At 44.4% G+C, this 20656-nt stretch overlaps 2 protein-coding genes across 2 annotated transcripts; one reads left to right on the plus strand and one right to left on the minus strand.

The window, feature by feature from the left end:
• Window positions 1-127: 127 nt before the first annotated feature.
• On the minus strand, window positions 128-8887 carry scpep1 (serine carboxypeptidase 1). The gene is made up of 13 exons (XM_079252315.1): window positions 8761-8887; window positions 8522-8664; window positions 7243-7332; window positions 6711-6866; window positions 5843-5917; window positions 5593-5665; window positions 5312-5349; window positions 3186-3314; window positions 3026-3110; window positions 2831-2944; window positions 2622-2759; window positions 2331-2494; window positions 128-274 (listed from the first exon to the last, which is right to left on the minus strand). Exons 1-13 carry the CDS (start codon window positions 8816-8818, stop codon window positions 212-214), a joined length of 1326 nt encoding a protein of 441 aa, XP_079108441.1. The 5' UTR covers window positions 8819-8887; the 3' UTR covers window positions 128-211.
• A 2151-nt stretch (window positions 8888-11038) lies between these two features.
• On the plus strand, window positions 11039-19741 carry coil (coilin p80; the record flags this gene model as incomplete). Its single annotated transcript, XM_079252741.1, has 7 exons — window positions 11039-11289; window positions 14288-15692; window positions 18058-18147; window positions 18383-18430; window positions 18510-18579; window positions 19455-19543; window positions 19616-19741. 7 exons carry the CDS (start codon window positions 11039-11041, stop codon window positions 19661-19663), a joined length of 2001 nt encoding a protein of 666 aa, XP_079108867.1. The 3' UTR covers window positions 19664-19741.
• Window positions 19742-20656: the final 915 nt, after the last annotated feature.

The raw sequence follows: 20656 nt of genomic DNA on the forward strand, positions 1-20656 counted from the left end.
GCATGTTTTAGACATGCTCCTCCTCTACAACAAAGTCATTTCCAACTGGAGAGAACTGCTGAGAAGTCTTCTGATGCTGAACGAACCAGACGTGAGCTTTACAAAAAGAAAATCTTTATTGAGCCGCTGTGAGTGGAGCAGGTGGATGATCCTGGTTTGGTAAGCAGAGGAAAGGTCATGTGATTGTCGATGCGCTCCGGCTGCTGCAGCATCAGTGCTGCTGGGTGATCATCTTCAGCATCTGCAGGGCCATGGGCCCCTGGTCCGAGGGGATCTGGGGAGACAAGCAGAACTCATCAGGTTCAAGGTTCTGGTGGAGCATCTTCACAGCAGTCACCGCCTGCTGCAGCGGTTCCGGACCTGCCCCTCCGGACCTACCTGGACATGTTTTCACGCTTTCTGATGTCTGGTCGTTTATTAAAAGCACAAGTTCCAGGATAAATCCAGGTTCCCAGACATGAACTACTGTCTATCCACCTGCTCCCTGACCCACCAAAGAACCTGGACCTGAACCTGGACCAGAACTGACCTCATTGACCCTTTCATGCATGAATTAATAAAAAACAATGCAACTTTTTTTTTTCTTTAAATACAGTATTTTACCTCTACAGACATGTTTTATTAGTATTAGTGATATTTAGAATTTATCATTATTTATTTTAATGTATTCTATAAAATATTTATAAAATTATTTAACCTTAGATTATGCAAGTCATCTATAAAATATTGGTAAATCATTTTCTTTTCCTGTTTATTGCAAAGGTCTATTTATTGCTAACCTCCTAAACCACAAGACCTGGACCAGATCTAACCTCCTAAACCACAAGACCTGGACCAGATCTAACCTCCTAAACCACAAGACCTGGACCAGATCTAACCTCCTAAACCACAAGACCTGGACCAGATCTAACCTCCTAAACCACAAGACCTGGACCAGATCTAACCTCCTAAACCACAGACCCTGGACCAGATCTAACCTCCTAAACCACAAGACCTGGACCAGATCTAACCTCCTAAACCACAAGACCTGGACCAGATCTAACCTCCTAAACCACAAGACCTGGACCAGATCTAACCTCCTAAACCACAAGACCTGGACCAGATCTAACCTCCTAAACCACAAGACCTGGACCAGATCTAACCTCCTAAACCACAAGACCTGGACCAGATCTAACCTCCTAAACCACAAGACCTGGACCAGATCTAACCTCCTAAACCACAAGACCTGGACCAGATCGGACCTCATTAATCCTTTTATGCATGAATAAAAAAATGCAACTTTTTTTTTTTTTTTTTAAATTTTTTAAATAGTGTTCTCTTCTACAGACATATGCATTGGTACTTATTAGTTATATCTAGAATTTACCATGATTTGTATTAATGTATTCTTTGAGTTATAAAATTATTTAACCTTAATTATATTATCACAGCAAGAAGGTCACTGGTTCGATCCTTGGCTGGTTTGGTCAGTGGCCTTTCTGTGTGGAGTTTGCATGTTCTCCCCGTGTATGCGTGGGTTCTCTCCGGGTACTCCAGCTTCCTCCCACCATCCAAAGACATGCATGATAGGTTAATTGGTCACTCTAAATTGCCCCTAGGAGTGAGTGTGAGTGTGAGCGTGAGTGGTTGTTTGTCTCTCTGTGTGTGGCCCTGCGACGGACTATCGAGCTGTCCAGGGTGTACCCTGCCTGTCGCCCAAAGCCAGCTGGGATAGGCTCCAGCTTCCCCGCGACCCTGAATTGGAATAACCCTGGTTCCAAAACCCTGGTTTGGAAAATGAATGAATGAATGAATGAATCTTATAAAATAGATGCATGAAAGGGTTAAATCACAGGACCTGGACCAGAACTGACCTCATTAAACCACAGAACCTGGACCAGATCTAACCTCCTAAACCACAGAACCTGGACCAGAACTGGTTTATTCAATCTGGATGGTTCTGAAAAAAAAAGTTTTTTCCATCTCTCTGTTTTTCCCCATCTAAACCTCCACTCTGGTACCTGGTTTTCAAACGTTATTATCTTCTGGCTCCAAAACGCTGCTTTCATGCGGACGAAACGTCCAGATGAGGAAAACTTGAGCAGAGACCCTCAACTTGTCTGTGTGGACCAGAACTTTGTTTCAACAATCCCACAGGAACTCCACAGTGGAAACCTCACAGACCCCTGTGCTCACTGACGGCACTAAGGCAGGTCAGGGACCTCAGGTTGGGAACCACTGATCTAACCCACCTGGATGTCCTGGTGGGATCATCTGACCCAGCTGCAGACCCGGCTGCAGACCAGCAGGAGGAACTCGGCACTAAGGGTTCCCTCCAGGTGATTTCTTACCATGTGACCAGCTTTGAGGATCCAGTAGAAAGCAAAGTTCTTGTAAGTCTTGAAGAAGGCTCCAGTCACACCTGGGGAAGCCGGATCATCCAGGGGGGTCCACCTGAGGTTGTTGAAACCAGGAAGTCCGTCCCACTTGAGCCGTTTGACCCACAGCTCCTGACCTGTGAAGACAAACAGATCTTTGTCGTGTTTCCCTCCACAGAGACCAAACACCTGCTGCCAGGGGCAGAAACCTGCTCCCCCTGCTGCCAGGGGCAGAAACCTGCTCCCCCTGCTGTAGAAACATACCCATGGTGTCCACGATGAGGTCCAGCTGGCCGTTGTAGACGGTGACGTTGACGCCGGCGGCCAGCAGCTGGTCCACCACGTCCACCACCGGCTTCATGAAGTCTCCTGCCATGTTGGTGAAGACGTCCTCAGCCTGACCTGCAGCACAAACAGAAAACATCATTTAGGAGTCGGGTCCTGTCGGTCCGACGCGCTCTCAGATCAGGTACCTCCCCAGGTGACGTTCTGAGGGATGATAGCCAGCTTCTTCCTGATTGGCCCGTTCATGAGCTGGCTGAGCGACTGTCTGTGGAGAGGTCGGATGTGGCGCCGAGCCTGCAGAGCTGATGGACACGGAGGAAGAACGGGTCATTTACACAGAAACTTCACCAAACTGTGCCGACTGGAGGGGGTTTGTGGCGTACAGATGAAGTCCAGTCCTGCAGAAGAAACCCGTTCGTCATCCGGTTCCTGGGTCAGGATGTTGTAGAAGTTGACTCCATTGGTGTTCTGCAGAGAAGGTTTGGATTTATGACTGAGGTAGACGTCTCTGTACCATGAGGGGTCTTCTGCAACGGTACCAACCTGCTCCACCACCGTCTCTGCCACAGACCACAGCTCAGTGGCCATCAGGAACTGCTGCTGATCCACAGCCTGCTTCACCTTCTCCGCCGCACTGTTCACATCAGCCAGGCCGAAGTCGTCCAGCAGAGACTGCACACAGTGGGTCAGACGGTCGTTTAACCAGGACGTTCCTCCAGACTGAGGGGGGCCTAGCCACCAGGCAACACGTATGGAACTCCGTTCACAATAAAACACATAAAAACATCTCTGCAGGAGTATTTACATCAGCTAAATGTGATGCTGATGCAGCTTTAATAAGGGGTCGGGGCAAACTCCAGTCTTGGAGGGCCGTGTCCTGCAGGTTTTAGGCATCTCCTGCTCCAATAGCTTGTCGACTTCAACCCATTCATTTCAGTCAGGTGTGTTGATGACATGTAAAACCTGCAGGACAGAAGGCCTCTGCATTAAACTGACCGAGAAGGGCAAAGTTACGGAGCTTTAAGATGTTCTGGAGGATGTTCCAGGTCCATGGCTCAGAATAAGGAAGTAGAAATGACTGTTAAACAGCTGCAAACTGGACGAACGCTCAATAGAAAAATTATTGATTGGTTAGAAAAGAAAATCTTTTGAATAAAACAGGAGTTTTAAAGAGGAAAGTTCTGCAGAATAAAATGAACCAGTGATGTTTTCTTCTGGAAGAAACCAGATTATTGAGAACACAACTGTGTGTTGTGTAAGTGTGGTGATGAGGACACATGAGTGTCATGAGGCTCAGGTTGGCCCCTCCCTGCTAATCAGCAGGTAGCTATAAAAGACACCTGCTGATTTTCTTTTGTCTGCTGGTTGATTCTACGTTGGTGGCTGCCTTCTGTACTCCTCCTGGCTTGGTTTTACTCTCAGGGTGACCCACCTGCTGCTGTTTTCTTGGCATGGTTTTATTGTAGTGTTTCTTTTGTTAATCAGTTTTGTTTGCTTCTTTTGCTTTAGTTAAGTTTGTAAGTTGACTAAGTTTCCTTTTGTTTGAATTGTTTTCTTTAGGCAGCTGGGAACCATTAGGTGGATGGGCTAGGCACTCTTGGTTGGGGACCCTCACATTTGATTTGTTTTGATGCACTATGAGGGCTCCATGGTTATAGTTTACAGTGAAGTGTGGGTGTGTTTATAAGGTAAGAGGTGGCAACACACTGGAGCACTCCTTCCCTGTAGGCTGCTCTCCACTGGTGGTCCCAGCTGACCTGGTTTCTTTAGTTTATATAGTTATTTGGTTACTTGGTTTTAAATAGGTCTTAACAGTGGTTTTATAACCAACTAATCTTAGTCTTAAATTTTTTGTATTAAATAAATGGTTTAAACTGCCTCACACGTCTCTTCTTATTCAACAGGAGCAACCCTGCATTTATTTCCTGGAGCCCTATGCCCCAGGTGGTGGCGTCTGGCATAAGTGTTAAATAAAAGTTAACTTTATCTCATTTTATCTTTTGTTGTTCAGTTATTTTTGGTAAGGCCTTACCACTCCGCCACATAAGAATAAGAGCTAAAACTCTGGAATTAATGATGAAACATGCATATATATGATTTAACCACAGTCTAAAATGCTGAACTGTTGCCTCAACAAGTCTTTTCATGGCAAAATTAAAACAAGACGTAGTTAGATAAGAAAACCTAGGCCTAATTTTTAGGTGCTGGATGTTTATGCTGACTGTCCGCTCAGATGCAGAGTGAGAACTCCATCTTAACTTGAGTGGAATCTAGAAGAGACCATGAATTTGGTTTTCCAAAACCGAACCAGATGTGATCTGTAAATCAATAACTACAGCAACATGGAGCAGCTGAGTAGAGGAGGGTGTCGTCTGCATACAGGTTTACTTTAGCTGAGTGGATGTCAAGCTGCCTGTTTTCCATGGAGCTTATTTTAGGCTTGCAGGTAAGAAGGAGGATATCTCAGGTGAGAGGAGGGGTACAGTTCACCTGAACCCCAATATAGACAGTAAATAAGACAGGGGCCATAACACAGACTTGTGGGAACTCCCCCTGAAAACATTTCCCTTCAACATAAACACACAAAGTTCTGTCTGAAGTCTGAACAAATCCAGCCCTCAACACACCAGCTTCCCTCCAGCAGCTTCCCAGTTGGCTTCTTTACTTACAGTGGTGTAGAGATACGGTCCCCAGGTCATCACGGAGTCTGGGAGGAGAGACAAGAGTCAGGATTCAACGACATGAAGTATTGCTTTAAAATGGATCCAAGAGATGAGAGGACCTCAGTCATGTCCAGAACAAGCTGGGATGGACACAGGTTCATCCAGACTTTGTTTCAGCTGCTTCTGACTAACAGATTATGGAGCGCTTCATCAGGACATGCGGTCCAAAGTGGTTCTGATGACAGACTAAAGCGGACCTACAGGTCATGAAATGAAATTATACCAACCCAGAGGAGAAATCCAGGAGTCCCCCAGTGCCACGCCGGCAAAGTTACATTTCACCCTTCCTTTGGCTACAGCCTGACAACAAGGAAACAAACGGAGAGATGTAGAACAGCAGCAGCATGAAGCCTCAGTTCACTAAGAAACAACAAGATGCAGTAGGATGGAGCTTCTACCAGACCAGCTTCAGTCTGGGAAACTAAAGGAAGGAACTTTCTGTCGTCCTCTGTGGGAATCCAGCTGCAGGTAACTCACCTTGGTGAGCTCCAAGGAGATGGCGGCAGCCATCTTCCCTCCATACGACTCAGAGAAGATGTAGAAGGGGATACTCTGGAGTCAAACACATTGGGTTAGTTTTTATCCTCTAGAAGGTGAGAGGTCAGCTGACCGACAGGTGAGAGGTCAGCTGACCGACAGGTGAGAGGTCAGCTGACCGACAGGTGAGAGGTCAGCTGACAGGCAGAGGCGCCATATGGAGGAAAAAGTTACGAAGATTCTAAGAGCCCCACGACTTGATTGGGGCCCAAAAAGATGTACAAAGTATATAAGAAAATAATCAAACCTTCATTAAAAATAATACTTTTTCCAAAGGTTGTAATTAAAAATAGCAGTAATATAAACTGATAAACCATTTATATAAAAATAACCTAGTTAGATGTTTGCACTGTGATTTAACCCTTTACTCAATAAAATACCTTCAAATTAGAAATTTTAACCTAAAATTGTCCTTCTGGTATGAACCAAGACCTCCGTTCTGTTGTTACATTAACAACAAAAAAATTGTTTCATGCTGATATGAAAGGAGACTAAGTGATCAAAAATAGTCACTTGACTCATAAAGGGTTAAACACAGCCCTAGGTCTTTATTATTCCCATGGAAAGCTTTTTTTTTTTTTTTTTTTTTTTTTTTTTTTTTTTTTTTTTTTTTAAAATCAGCTTGAAGCAAAAACAAAAATCTAAAATTTGCGATCAAGTGGTGGGATCTATGTCGTTGTCTTTCATAGGGCCCAAAATTCCTGGTGGCGCCCCTGCTTACAGGTGGGAGGTCAGCTGGCCGGCAGGTGAGAGGTCAGCTGGCCGGCAGGTGAGAGGTCAGCTGGCCGGCAGGTGAGAGGTGACCAACCTGAAACTCCGGTTTCTGAGAGAAGAAGTGTGTGAGCAGCGTCATCATGTCTGAGGCCACCATGGCCACATCAGTGGCGAAGCGGTCGTCTCTGTCAGTGTAGCTGAAACCGGTTCCAACTGGATTGTCCACAAATAACACACTAACTGCCTGGACCTGAAGGACACACACACACACACACACACACACACACACACACACACACACACACATCAGACAGACTCTCTGAATCCAGACAACATTCCCATGCTGGGATTTATCAGCTGATATGAGATATTCCAGGATTTACTGCAGATTTATGTTCATATCAGTAAAAGTTTTACAACCTAGAAATGTTTCCTGGTACAAAGGTGCAACATGGAGCATGAAAATAATAGAAATAAAATAATAAAAGATGCTATACATATAACGGCAAGCAACAGCGTGAGATGGTGAATGTTGAAGTCCAGCAGCAGGAGGGCGTGGAATGAAGCACATAGTGCAAACATGGCAGATGTTGGTGTGGTTTTAGAAGCCAAAACAAGCATCGTACCCAGGTGGTCTTCCTGGGCTGGAGATCCCTGTCCAGCGGTCCAATCTCCTCAAAGTTCCCGAAGCCACTTCCCGATCCTCCTGGTCCCCCCTTCAAGGTCAACGCCGCCAGATTCAGTTCAGAGCAGGTTAAACATCACAAACACTCACAATCATCCAACAATAAGTTATCTATTCTACTCTATTCTATTCTACTGTCATTTAGACGCTTTTATCCAAAACGACTTACATGAGTGAGAACAACACAAGCATGAAATCAAACAGTAGAGGACATCGTAGGAAGATGCTGGTGGACTGTCCAGTTGGACGCAGATCCTTGCATGAAGTGCTACAGGCTTCTTTTTCTTTTGTTTTTGTTGTTTACTCCCTTCCAACCCCATAATATCACCTATGTTATAATACAAAGAGTCAATACCATAACATTTGTTGCAAAGAACTGGGCAAAGTTCTCCAACTTTCCAACAAATACAGCTAAACTAAGTGTTGAAGTTCTCCTTGAAGAGCTGAGTCTTCAGCTTGCTATTAAAAGTAGACAGGGACTCTGCAGAGCTGACAGTTTGGGAGATCATTCCACCATCGTGGAACAACAGAGGAAAAGAGTCTGGCTGGTGATTTAGTCCCACGTATTGGCGGTAACATGAGGCGTCTTTCACTGGTGGAACGTAGCTGTGGAGAGGGAGTGTAGGTCTGGGTTAGGGAGTGAAGGTAGACGGGAGCCATTTGAGGTATTCTTTTGTAAGCCAGAAGCAAAGCTTTAAATTTGATGCGTGCGGCGACCATCAATCAGCAGGTAATCAGTTTTGAGATTATAGGTAATCAGCCCGTAAGGCTGAGGACTAAACCACCAATCTGAGGCATTCAACCAGTTTAAATATTCAATTAAATATTAGATACGCCTGTCTTTATACAAAACATACAGAGTTTTAAGTTATAAAACTACAAGCAAAACCAGCCAGTGTCACAGGAACATGGTAGCCAATCAGGTGTCTGGATGGATGAGACACAGAGGGGTGGATGGATGGATGAGACACAGAGGGGTGGATGGATGAGCGGGTGAAGGAGGTATGGATGCTTCCTCTTCTGATGACTGAAATAGAAGCAACGTGTATTTTCATCCACCAGTTCCTCATTTTAAAATATCTAAAAAGGGGAATGTGACACAGCAGTCTGCTTCATGGTGACCCGCTGGCTGATCAGCAGAACCCAGACAGAACCACCAGCAGGCTGGGTCTAGCCATGACCCGTGGACTCAGAGCAGGATGAGGTGTGTGTGTTGGTACCTGGAGCCACATGACCAGCGGCAGGTCTGCGTAGGAAGCGGACGGACTGTCAGCATAGTACAGCCACCAGAACATGTGGGCCCCATCCCTCACTTCCACGTAGTCCCACGCTTCTTTCCCCGCAGCCAGGACCTCGGAGAGCCCTGAACGCAACACAGACACATGATGAGGAAGAGCTGGACTTTCGATTTCCAGTTTCAGCAAGGAAATCAGAAAACATTCTGGTTTTTATTTCCTACCTTTACTGACGGAAAGTGCCAGAAGAAACAGGCTGAAGATGGACTGGAACCGGACCATTGTTCATGGAAGACCTTCTGCTCGGTTCCGCTCAGAAATACGCTGATTTAAGCGGTGGGTCACGTGAACACACTCAGAGTCACGTGACCGCACCGTCGATCAGCTGATCCAAGTGGGGGTTTCCGACCAAGTTAAAAACAAAACAAGGAAGGAGCATTAAAAATCTTTTATTGCTTTTAATCGAATCATAATTAATGGATTAAAATAAATATGACGATTATTATATGAAATATTTTCCCAAATCATCTTGTTTCTGTGACCTGAACTTCCTTCTGCAAGGTTCATATCCGTCATAAATGTTGGAAAAGTGGCTGAAAAAACATGTAAACTTCACCAGCAGGTCGGAGTTGTTGGAGATTTTTTTTCTAAAAACGTAGAAATCAACATTTCTGTCATCTCAGCTACATTCTGAGGAACAAAACTTACATTTCCCACAAAAAGTTGCAGATGCTGCAGATCAGCTGTGATGTGGTGCATGACATGCACCAGAACCGAACAGTACCTGTGTGTACGCCCAGAACCGAAAGGTACCTGTGTGTGTGCCCAGAACCGAACAGTACCTGTGTGTACGCCCAGAACCGAAAGGTACCTGTGTGTGTGCCCAGAACCGAACAGTACCTGTGTGTACGCCCAGAACCGAAAGGTACCTGTGTGTGTGCCCAGAACCGAAAGGTACCTGTGTGTACGCCCAGAACCGAAAGGTACCTGTGTGTGTGCCCAGAACCGAAAGGTACCTGTGTGTGTGCCCAGAACCGAAAGGTACCTGTGTGTACGCCCAGAACCGAAAGGTACCTGTGTGTGTGCCCAGAACCGAACAGTACCTGTGTGTGTGCCCAGAACCGAAAGGTACCTGTGTGTATGTCCAGGTAGATTTGTTATTGTTCCCAACGTGAAATATGTGCGTGTTGTTACTGCTCAGCTTGTATCTAGGTTTTCTGAACTTTGGTGGTTGATTTTGATATAAAAATATTTAAATATTTATTTATTGAGTTGTTTTTCATTCATTCATTCATTTATTTAGTTAGTTAGTCATTTAATTATTTATTTATTTATTTATGTGTGTTTGTTTGTTTTGAGATATTCAGTCTGCATTAATGGAGTCAAAGTTCATCAACTCGTTCTCCTCAGACAGAAAACAAAGCACTTCTGATTTTTCTTCCATAATTATGGATTCACTAACAGGATCAATAAGTCTTTTTTAAGGTTCTACACAGAACTGATCCAGTTAAGTCATTGTCTGGAACTGTGCAGGACAAACATGTTAAATGTTTACATTAAACTCCAGGATGGCTTCATAGCGGATAAAGACATCTTCTTCACAATAATAGTTTATTGCAATGATCCCAACTGATTAGATATTTATTATCAGTTCAATCAATATACAAACTAAATTTTGTTTCCACAAAACAACATGTCTGACATAATGACATTTCTTTCAAGTGTTTAAGATTACAGACTTAGAAGTGGTGATCTCGTCATTAATGAGCTGAAATTAAACTTTGAAAATTAAACAAATCAATTCTGGAGCCAAAACTTGAGGTTTTTATCTATTTTATTTAATTTGATCAACTTTTGTTCCTTTCTTTATCTAGTTTCGTTGTCAGTTTTCATGTTTACTGAGTATAAAGTGATGCCATGGTGATCTGTGACCTGGTTCTGATTGAAAGTAAAGTTATTACAGTAAATAAATAAATAACTTTAAAATAGAAACTGTTTAAGAAGATGTTATAGTTCAAACACCATCGTAAAACCAGAACCGGAACCAGATCAGTCCCTAGAATAAAACCAGAACTTCTGGATCAAAACTGTTTAGTGTCTGGTTCTGTTCAGTTTCTTGTCCTCCAGTGATACTCCCCACAGCTGCTAAAAAACAATAAATAAACTAAAAACAATTTAAAAGTAAATTAAAAAAAATAATTTAAAAAAAAGAGTATTTCTGCAGATGACAGGACTTTGAGTTGTGCCGTGTCTTTTTTACAGCTGAGTTTAGATCTATGACTAACTGTAAGTTCTTCTTTATGTCTGTCTGCCTGCCTGCCTGCCTGCCTGCCTGTCTGTCTGCCTGTCTGTCTGTCTGTCTGTCTGCCTGCTTGTCTGCCTGTCTGCCTGTCTGCCTGCCTGCCTGTCTGTCTGTCTCCTCCAGGCCAGCAGGGGTCACTGTAGTAAAAACCGGAAGTGTTCTAGCAGCCGCTTCGTCCTGAGACCACGTGACTCTCCACCATGGCGGCTTGCAGCAGCGGTATGATCCGCCTGCGGCTGCTTTTCGACTACCCTCCTCCGTCCACCGCGGGCTGCAGGATGTGTTGGCTCCTCGTGGACCGGAGCGCGTGCCGCGTGGTGTCGGACCTGGAGAGCGTGATCCGGGAGAAGTTCGGGTTCGGCCGCAGGAGCATCTTCCACCTGTTCGTGGAGGACTGCTACCTGCCGCACACGGAGAGCATCTACGTGGTGCGCGACAATGACAGCGTCAGGTGCGCGTGCGTGGCTCGGAGAAACACATTTCTGATCATACTTAAATACCCGCTCGCGACGTGGGAGCGCGCAGAGCAGAGAGGCTTTGTGTTTGCATCCAGTCCACGTGTCTTACAGAGACCAGTTAGGGAATACCATCCAGGTGTGTTGGAATTACGCTCTGGTTTAACTGGGAAAGCTCTGGTTTCACTGGGAAAGCCAGTGGTACCAATAGCAAGACACTAGACTGTGGTGTAACTTTCTGGCTTTATATACATTTTGTTCCCAAACTGCTTGCGCATGCACTACATGGCCCTTATATGGGCCCCCAATGGGTGTGGGCCCCTGGGCCCGTGCCCATAATGCCCACTGGATAATCTGGCCTTGTGTGTGTATATATATATATATATATATATATATACACACACACACACACACACACGTAGTGTGTTTTTTGGACAGATCCAAGAAACATAAACTACTGTGTGATGCTTTTCACATAACTGAATAAGTGAGAAAGATTTCAGGAGTGGTTCATACAGGAAATAAATTAAGCCCAAATAAGCGACCAGTGTTTTTGAAAATAAGATGAAAAAACACAACCTGCGACTGATATGTACAAGCGACTTTATAAAAAAAAAAGACGAACCCAAAGTGGCTTTTAATAAGCAGACCTGGCAACACTGTTCTGTTTTCTCTGGCTGGCTGTTGATGGTCACGTGACCACCGGGTTCTGATGCAGGTTTGATCCTGTCCATGAGGAGATGGGCATCATTTTACCAGTAGAGCTTCTAAACATCTAACTGGAGGTGTGTGTTCTCTGGGTGTTTCTCAATTCAGGGTCTGCACACTTCCAAGTGAGCAGACTGCGTAGGCTACGAAGTGTTCTACGTGGTCTGCACACACCGAAGTGCCTTACTGCCAGTAAAATGAGACGGCCTATCTAATGTACGAGAATTACCCATAGTGCTCCGGTCCTCTGTTGCCTAGCAACTACATATGACAAGTTTATCTAATTACTGATTCCATTCTGACACAAAAAGACACAAAAATATTTTTTAAATGACAGAAAATGGTGCCAGTAATTAAACTTTGATTTATTTTCATTTTCCTTTGTATGTAAATGACCGACATGAGGCGGTTTCGACGAGCTCTCCTCTGGCTGACAGCTCATCCTGTCAAGCTGACGTTCAGTGGAAAATAATCCTTGTTAGACACATGTACAGTCATCCTCATATGTATTCATACCCTCCTATTAAAGGAGAAAAACAGCTGACTGGGAAATAAGATTAAATTAACAATAGTAATAATAAATAAAAGTTTTATGAAAACTATGACATTATTTTCTAATTCTGGTTCAATAGAAATATTTTTTTAAAAACCAAACCAATATGATAAAATAACATATGGTACATCACTCAAACTAATTTTATATATATATATGTATATTTATATATATATATATATATGAATGTATATATGAATTTATTTTATTTTTAATTTTTTTTTAAATCCTTTGTTTTCACTCCAGTCAGGTTTTCTGTTGACAGGTATGTTGTCCCACTGTTCATCAGTAAAATGCTCTAATTTGTCCAGGATCGATTGTTTTGTTTTGTTTTTTCTTTAAGTTGATTAAATGACAAAACAGGATTATAATTGAGATGTATTTCTCAATTTAGGGTCTGCACACTTCGAAGTGCAGATTCGTCGGCTGCATGCGTCATTGTGGCGCGCCAAGTGCTGTCTCAATTCAAAGGCTCCTTCGAATCCACCCTTTAAATGCGCACTTTGTTTGGCTCCAGATTATCTTAAAACGAAGGATACAAGAGATGTATCCTTTGCACCCTCTCCTATCCCAGAATTCATTGCGTTTCCGATATAAAATAATGAGCCGCAGAGCGCCGGTGTAGGTACCACACCAGCCAGACCGTTTATTTATTTTTATGTATAAACACATTCATATTTGTGTCCAATAACCACAAATGAATTTCATTCCAGTCGTCCTCAGATGTCTTCGTCTCCTTTCATTAAAGAAAAGGCTGAATTTATTACAGTCACTCAGATAACTGGAGACTGGAATAAGGAACAATAATTAAACGTGCTAAATTATAATCCAGTCATATAAGACACTGTTTTGTCATGTAATCGAGTTAAAGAAAAAAAAAATCAATCCTGAACAAACTAAACCATTTTACTGATGAACAGTGGGACAAAATACCTGTCTACAGGTGCAGAAGTCTGACTGAATACATATGAGGACGACTGTATATGTGTCTAACAAGGATTATTTTCCACTGAAGTTAACGTCAGCTTGACAGGATGAGCTGTCAGCCAGAGGAGAGCTCGTCTAAACCGCCTCATTTTGCTCATTTAGATACAAAGGAAAATGAAAATAAATCAAAGTTTAATTACTGGCACCATTTTCTGTCATTTAAAAAATATTTTTGTGTCTTTTTGTGGCAGAATGGGATCAGTAATTAGATAAACTTGGCACATGTAGTTGCCAGGCAACGGAGAACTGGAGCACTATGGGTAATTCTCGTACACTAGATAGGCCATCTCATTTTACTGGCAGTAAGGCACTTCGGTGTGTGCAGACCTCGTAGAACACTTCGTAGCCTATGCAGTCTGCGCACTTGGAAGTGTGCAGACCCTGAATTGAGAAACACCCTCTGTCTGCTTTCTCCAGAACAACTTCCTTCTCCTGAACTGGTTTCCTGGTTTTAATGCAGCCTATACCACCCCCCAGTGGTGACTCTGTGCAGCTTATTCACCTCAGACCAGTTCATGGAAACCAGTCGGAGAGATCTATGTCTCTTTCCTGTGACCAGCAGCTGATTGGAAAGATTTGTAACTGGTTTAAAAGGAGATGAGAGATGTAGGATTATCCTGACTGAAGCAACGGCGTGCAGCAGAAGGCTGCGACCAGACCGTGGTCACATCTCCAGTTGGACCCGGCGTACAACCTGAACATGCTTTTCTCTTCAGATCTCTGATTTAAAGGTGTTTGTCTTGCAGGGTGAAGGTGGAGTGTGCGGCCCAGATGAACGGACTGGACAGCGGTCCAGATACAACCAAGAGGAAAAAGCGATGCAGGGAGGAGGAGGAGGATGGAGAGGAAGACGATGGCGAGACGATGAAGAAGAAGAGACGGAGCAAGAAGAAGAGAAGATGCAAAGAGAGTGTGTCGGACAATGCCAAGCAGGCTGCAGCTGAGGAGGAGAAAAAGAGGATGAAAAGAAAGAAAAAGATGGCTGAGAAAAGCCGTGGTTCTCCTGAACCAGTTACTGCTCCCAAACCAGCTGCTGCTGCACCAGTACTCCCAGTTAAAGTTGGGCTACCAGGTAGAAACACCAAGAAACCCCAACCAACACAGAAACCTTCCTCTTCAGATTCCAGCAGCAGCGATGAGGATGGAGCTCCTCTAAAAACCTCCTCCACCCCTACAGCTTCCAAACCAGTTACTGCTCCCAAACCAGCTGCTGCTACACCAGAACTCCCAGTTAAAGTTGGGCGACCAGGTAGAAACACCAAGAAACCCCAACCAACACAGAAACCTTCCTCTTCAGATTCCAGCAGCAGCGATGAGGATGGAGCTCCTCTAAAAACCTCCTCCACCCCTACAGCTTCCAAACCAGTTACTGCTCCCAAACCAGCTGCTGCTACACCAGAACTCCCAGTTAAAGTTGGGCGACCAGGTAGAAACACCAAGAAACCCCAACCAACACAGAAACCTTCCTCTTCAGATTCCAGCAGCAGCGATGAGGATGGAGCTCCTCTAAAAACCTCCTCCACCCCTACAGCTTCCAAACCAGTTACTGCTCCCAAACCAGCTGCTGCTACACCAGAACTCCCAGTTAAAGTTGGGCGACCAGGTAGAAACACCAAGAAACCCCAACCAACACAGAAACCTTCCTCTTCAGATTCCAGCAGCAGCGATGAGGATGGAGCTCCTCTGAAAAACTCCTCCACCCCTTCAGCCTCCAAACCAGTTGCTGCTCCCAAACCAGTTATTGCTCCCAAACCCACCCAGAAAAAACCTATCTCATCATCTTCTACCGACTCCTCCTCAGACGAGATCCTACCAAACACCAGACCTCCAGGCCCCCCTCACCAGGTCCCTTCAGATGGGAAGAACCAGTCTGTAAACTGGACCCAGAACCAGTCTGCCAGTGTGGGCAAGCTTCCATGCGGCAAAGTGGCGGATGCTCAGGACCCCAACAGTGAAGAGGAGATTCAGCTGGTCATCCGACATCCGCAGCAGCCCACTCGAGGTCGCGGTGGCGGCAGAGGCCGGCGTGGTGGTCAGGCAGAGCGGGACGCGTCTGCTAGCGGTCAAAGAGGCTTCAGGTCCAGCTGTGATGGTGACCAGAACCCGTCCGACAGGACAGATTCCCTGATCAACAAGTCCACGGTCCTCCAGGTGTGTCATGGAGTTTCCTGCAGAGTTTAAGCTGCTGGTCATTTGGTTAATTAGCTGCCTTAGCTTAGCTAACTAAGCTACCGTAGCTTATCTTAGCTAACTAAGCTAGTTTAGCTAACAAAGCTACCTTAATTTATTTTAGCTAGCTAAGCTACCTTAGCTAAGCTTAGCTAACTTAGCTGCCTTAGCTTATCTTAGCTAACTAAGCTACCTTAGCTTAGCTATGTTAGCTAACTTAACTAGTTTAGCAAACAAAGCTACCTTAATTTATCTTAGCTAACTAAGCTACCTTATAGCAGCTATCTAAAATAGCTTAGCTATCTAAGCTAACTTAGCTTAGCTTAATTAACTAAGCTAGTTTAGCTAACAAAGCTACCTTAGCTTAGCTAAGTTAGCTAACTAAGCTACCTTATCTTAGCCAGCTAAGATAGCTTAGCTATCTAAGCTACCTTAGCTTAGCTAACTGAGCTACCTTATCATAGCTAACTAAGCTACCTTAACTTAGCTTAATTAACTATGCTAGCTTAGCTGAGTTAGCTAACTAAGATAGCTTAGCTAACTTACCTACATTAGCTTATCTTAGCTAACTAAGCTAGTTAGGCTAACTAAGCTACCTTAGCTTAGCTAAGTTAGCTAACTAAGCTAGTTTAGTTAGTTTTGCTAACTAAGCTACCTTAGCTTAGCTAAGTTAGCTAACTAAGCTTGGTTAGCTTACCTTAGCTAAATTATTTACCTTAGCTAGCTTAGCTTAGGTAACGTTGTCCAGATGGCTTGTTGAAAAGTGAGTATAACCTCATATTCATCACCTTCATGGCCAACAACTATTATTTCTTTCCTTTACAATTAAAAAAAATGAAAAGGAAAAAAAAAAAACCCAGTGATTTCTCATCACGACACATTTTTTTCCCAGTAGAAGATAAACAACATGTTAGATGATAAAACTGAGACATTTTGCCATTTGATGTAAAATATGATTTGATTCAGCAACATGTCTGTAAAAAGTCGTTCCAGGAGGATGATGTATAGCATCGTTAGCATCTCTTCTTCTTCTAACATCTGTCTGTAAACATCTGGAAGTGAGGAGAGTAGCTGCTGGAGTTCTAGGAGAGGAATGTCGTCCCGTTCTGGTCTGGTGCAGGATTCCAGCTGCTCTACTGGACCTTGTTGCTGGATTTGTGCCTCCATGATGCTCCAGATGTTTTGTCTGGACTGCAGCAGACCAGTTCTCCTGTTCCACCATCAGGATGTGGTCCAGCGTGGTCCTACTGGACCAGTTCTCCTGTTTCACCATCAGGATGTGGTCCAGCATGGTGGAACCTGCAAGGTCTTCCCTGAAAGAGACGTTGTCTGGATGAGAGCAGATGTTTCAGCATGATGGAGCTTCCCAGATGTGGAAGCTGCCCACGCCATCGGCACTAATGCAACCCCATCCCATCAGAGATGCAGGCTGATAACAAGCTGGATGCTCCCTCTCCTCTTTAGTCTGCAGGACACGCCGTCCATGCTGTCCACAAACTATTCCACATCTTCATCCAGGTTTCCACTCAGAGCTCCTGCATGTGTGGATTTCAGCCTGAACTGGGTTCACACTGGTTTCTGGAATCTTCCTGAGTCCGTGCACTGGTTTCCAGTAAGGAATCATGTCTGCTTTTAATGCAGGAGATCACCAGCAAACAGAATTGCTCCAGTATCCAGAGATTCCTCCCAATTTCCTGAATCTTTGGATTTTGGATTCTGTAGACTCTTTAAAAGTTTTTTTCTGGATGTTTAAAATCAGTTTTTTTCTCAGATTGGTAAACCTCTGTGTATGCTGAGAGACTCTGCATCTGAAATGCTCCTGTTCATCTTCAGTCACGTCTCTGACCTGTTGCTAAATAACCTCATTAGTTGCCAAATTCTCCTCCAGTTGTTTCGGATTTACTTTCCAGCCTTTTGCTTCTCCTGTTCCAGCTTTTTACAGACATGTTGCTGCATCAGCTCATATTTTCCATCAGATAAAACGTCTTGAGTTTCATCATCTGATGTTATTTAGCTCCTACCGGGAATGAAAGATGACCTGGTGAAATCTGGAAACTGTACACACATAAAACAAACACAAGCAGTGTGAAGCTGCAGGTTGCTACAGAAATGACACCTTTCCTGAAGAATCTGAAACAGTCCAGTGAGTCTGATCTGAGTTGGGAGACGTCAGTCTGTGCCGTCTACATCTGGACTGGTGGGAACGAAGCCGTGCCGCTTGCTGAGCTGCTTCTTATCCAACCCAGCAGGACGAAGCTGCTGTAAACCTGCAGAGCAGCAACATGAAGAACAATAAATACAGAAATATATTGATGTTTAATTCGCTTTGCTGCTGGTGTCTCTGCAGAACGGAGGTGACGGCATTCCCAAGCAGGACTACAGCTCTCTGCCGCTGTTAGCTGCCCCCCCACCGGTGGGGCAGAAGATCGCCTTCAAGGTCAGTCTGATCCATCAGGTCCCAGACGGTCCGATGTAACATCCACAGGAAGCTCTCTGGTTCAGTCTGGAGCTTTTCGCTTTAGTGGCGTCCAGCAGGAGACACCTTCACTCTGAATTCAGCATCTTTGTGACCTTAAAAGACCAGAAAAACAAACAGTTTATGTTAATTAAAATAAATCAGAGATGATGATTACTTTAAGCTCAGTTTTCTGATCAGATTCCACCGTTTTCAGCTGCTGGAGCTCACAGAGAACTACACCCCACAAGTGTCAGAGTTTAAGGTGGGTGGACTCCCGTCTTCTCCCATCAGGACCCTCCAGCTCTGAATACTGCTTCTAACGGCATTTCTGTGGCTTTCAGGAGGGAAAGATCTTGAGCTTTGACCCAACCACCACGCAGATAGAGCTGGAGCTTCTCAGCAACTCTCAGGGTAGGAACCGTTTCAGCACGGACGTCCAGTAAAATGTCTGGTTGGGACGTACGTTTCCACGTACGGATTGTTTTTTATTTACCTCTTCACCATCAGGGCCGTTTCCCAGATGATGACACAGTCCTGTGAAGAAAAGAGTTTTTTTTGGTTTTTTTAAAAATATTATTTCATGTGTGTGTTTTAAAGTCCCAGAAGAGAGATTTTTCTCAGCCCTTGTGTTAAATAAACTAACTTATATTAGTATGAAGGCTGTGACGATGTGTTTTTGTCCCGATTCAATGCGATTCCGACTTTTTGGGTGCCGATTCGATTTAAATTGTGACTCTCACAATTCTTTGATATTGCTGATTTTTTGTAATTAAAACCAAAAAAAAATGTATAGAACTTTTTTTGTTTGCCATTTTTCTTGATTTCATGCCCGTTTAAAAGTAATTTAATCTCAAAATTCGGCATATTTAGGGGCGTGTCCTTTTCATTGACAGGTACCTAATCTCCCGCCTCAAGTCAGAAGAACGTAGAACAACCACGGTTTTTAGCCGGTTAACAACATGACTTAGCTTTAGCCCGCTTACTGGTTAGCTCCTGTTATCTCCGGGTTAGCTCGGTTAGCTATTAGCTACAGAAAGCTCGGAGTTTGCTTGATGTCAATCATCCACCATGACGCTCACAGCCCCCCTCTCAGCTCCACCTCTTTGCCCATATTTGTATTTTCTTGGCGAGACGACGCGCATGCCCCTGCCAACATGGCGATGGTAGGAACCGCCCACTAAGCTTCATTTCAGCTCTTCAGATTCAGCCAATCAGAAGCAAAAGTTTTTCTCCATGATTCTCCAGATCCAGTTTTTCTGATTCTTTACTCTGCGTTTCTCCGACAGCTCCCTTAGAACCCGGGAAGTTTGACCTGGTCTACCAGAACCCCGACGGCTCAGAGAGGGTGGAGTATGCTGTGTCCAGAGGATGCTGGGTAAGCCGGCGAACATTCCCGCCGTTTGCTGGTTGTTTGAGCCGCGCTGGAATGATGTCTTTCCTCCGCCAGGTGACGGAGCGGTGGGACTCTCTGCTGGAACCACGACTCATCATTTAGATCGTCTACGCTGAATATTTTGGATTCGGATGTGATGAACTTTATCTGGGTCGCCTCTCAGACCCGGACCAGAACCAGATGCTTTTAGCGTTTACGGTCATGTGACCACGACAAGTGTTTATTTTCAATCTTTTTCTAATAAAATCTTCCTGATGTTAAAGCCAGTATGAGGACTGCCACCACCAGTTTGATCCAGTTTCCCCTCATGAGGTGGTTCTGGCTCCGTCTCAGAGTATTTTGTTCATATAGTTGGATGTTGCTGTCTTTGTTTGGATGATGTTGACTGAAGGCTAATTGTTTCTATACTTTATTTTCTATGTATAATTTCTGTGTTTGAAGTCTTCATGAACACCTGAAGAGGCGTTCAGGGACATTGGGTGACCTTAAACAAGCCTGGATGAAACGGACCCCTGAAGCCAAAAGGCCGAAGAGTGGAGCTTGACGACAGCTCGATGCTCCGTGCCACATCCAGACCCCGCCACGGCCAGCTGCATCCCGCTGGAAACATCTGGAAAGACATGAAAAGGAAGATGGATGGCCACAAACCGTCAAACAAGGCGGAGCTGCTGGATTTTTAAAGCCAAACCTGGATTTCTGAATCTTTAGTCCAAACTTTGTGGTCCTTTGCCTTTAAACTGGACAGAACATGTCTGGTTCAGTTCCGCTCTGAACAACAGCAGTTTGGTTTGGAAACAAAGATTTTAAAGCGTAGGCAAAGCTTTTCAGTTCACCAGCAAAAGCACCTGGAAAGACGACACCTGGATACTGGGGACAGTTGTCTCTGGTCTGAAGACTAACTGGTCTCTGGTCTGAAGACAAACTGGTCTTGCCTCTGGGAGCTTTGGGTCGTGAAGAGAGCAAAGACCGTGATCCACCCCCCGCCATGAGGTTATCATTCCTTCAGCTGTCTCATTTCTAAACTCTGACAGAAGTCCTTTTAGTCTGTTGTGTTTCATGTCAGCTGAACTTATAGGTCTCTCAGCCTGTTTTATT

The sequence above is a fragment of the Telmatherina bonti genome, assembly GCF_933228915.1.
Source record: "Telmatherina bonti genome assembly, chromosome: 14".
Taxonomy (NCBI): domain Eukaryota; kingdom Metazoa; phylum Chordata; class Actinopteri; order Atheriniformes; family Telmatherinidae; genus Telmatherina; species Telmatherina bonti.

What these genes read in the sequence shown, in the direction of transcription:
- scpep1 (XM_079252315.1), bottom strand. Translation starts at nt 8,818, where the DNA reads ATGGTCCGGTTCCAGTCCATCTTCAGCCTGTTTCTTCTGGCACTTTCC. An exon ending in GGCACTTTCCGTCAGTAAAG is followed by an intron (nt 8,665 to 8,760) that starts GTAGGAAATAAA and finishes TGTTGCGTTCAG; the next exon opens with GGCTCTCCGAGGTCCTGGCT. An exon ending in CAGAGACGGTGGTGGAGCAG is followed by an intron (nt 3,111 to 3,185) that starts GTTGGTACCGTT and finishes CCTTCTCTGCAG; the next exon opens with AACACCAATGGAGTCAACTT.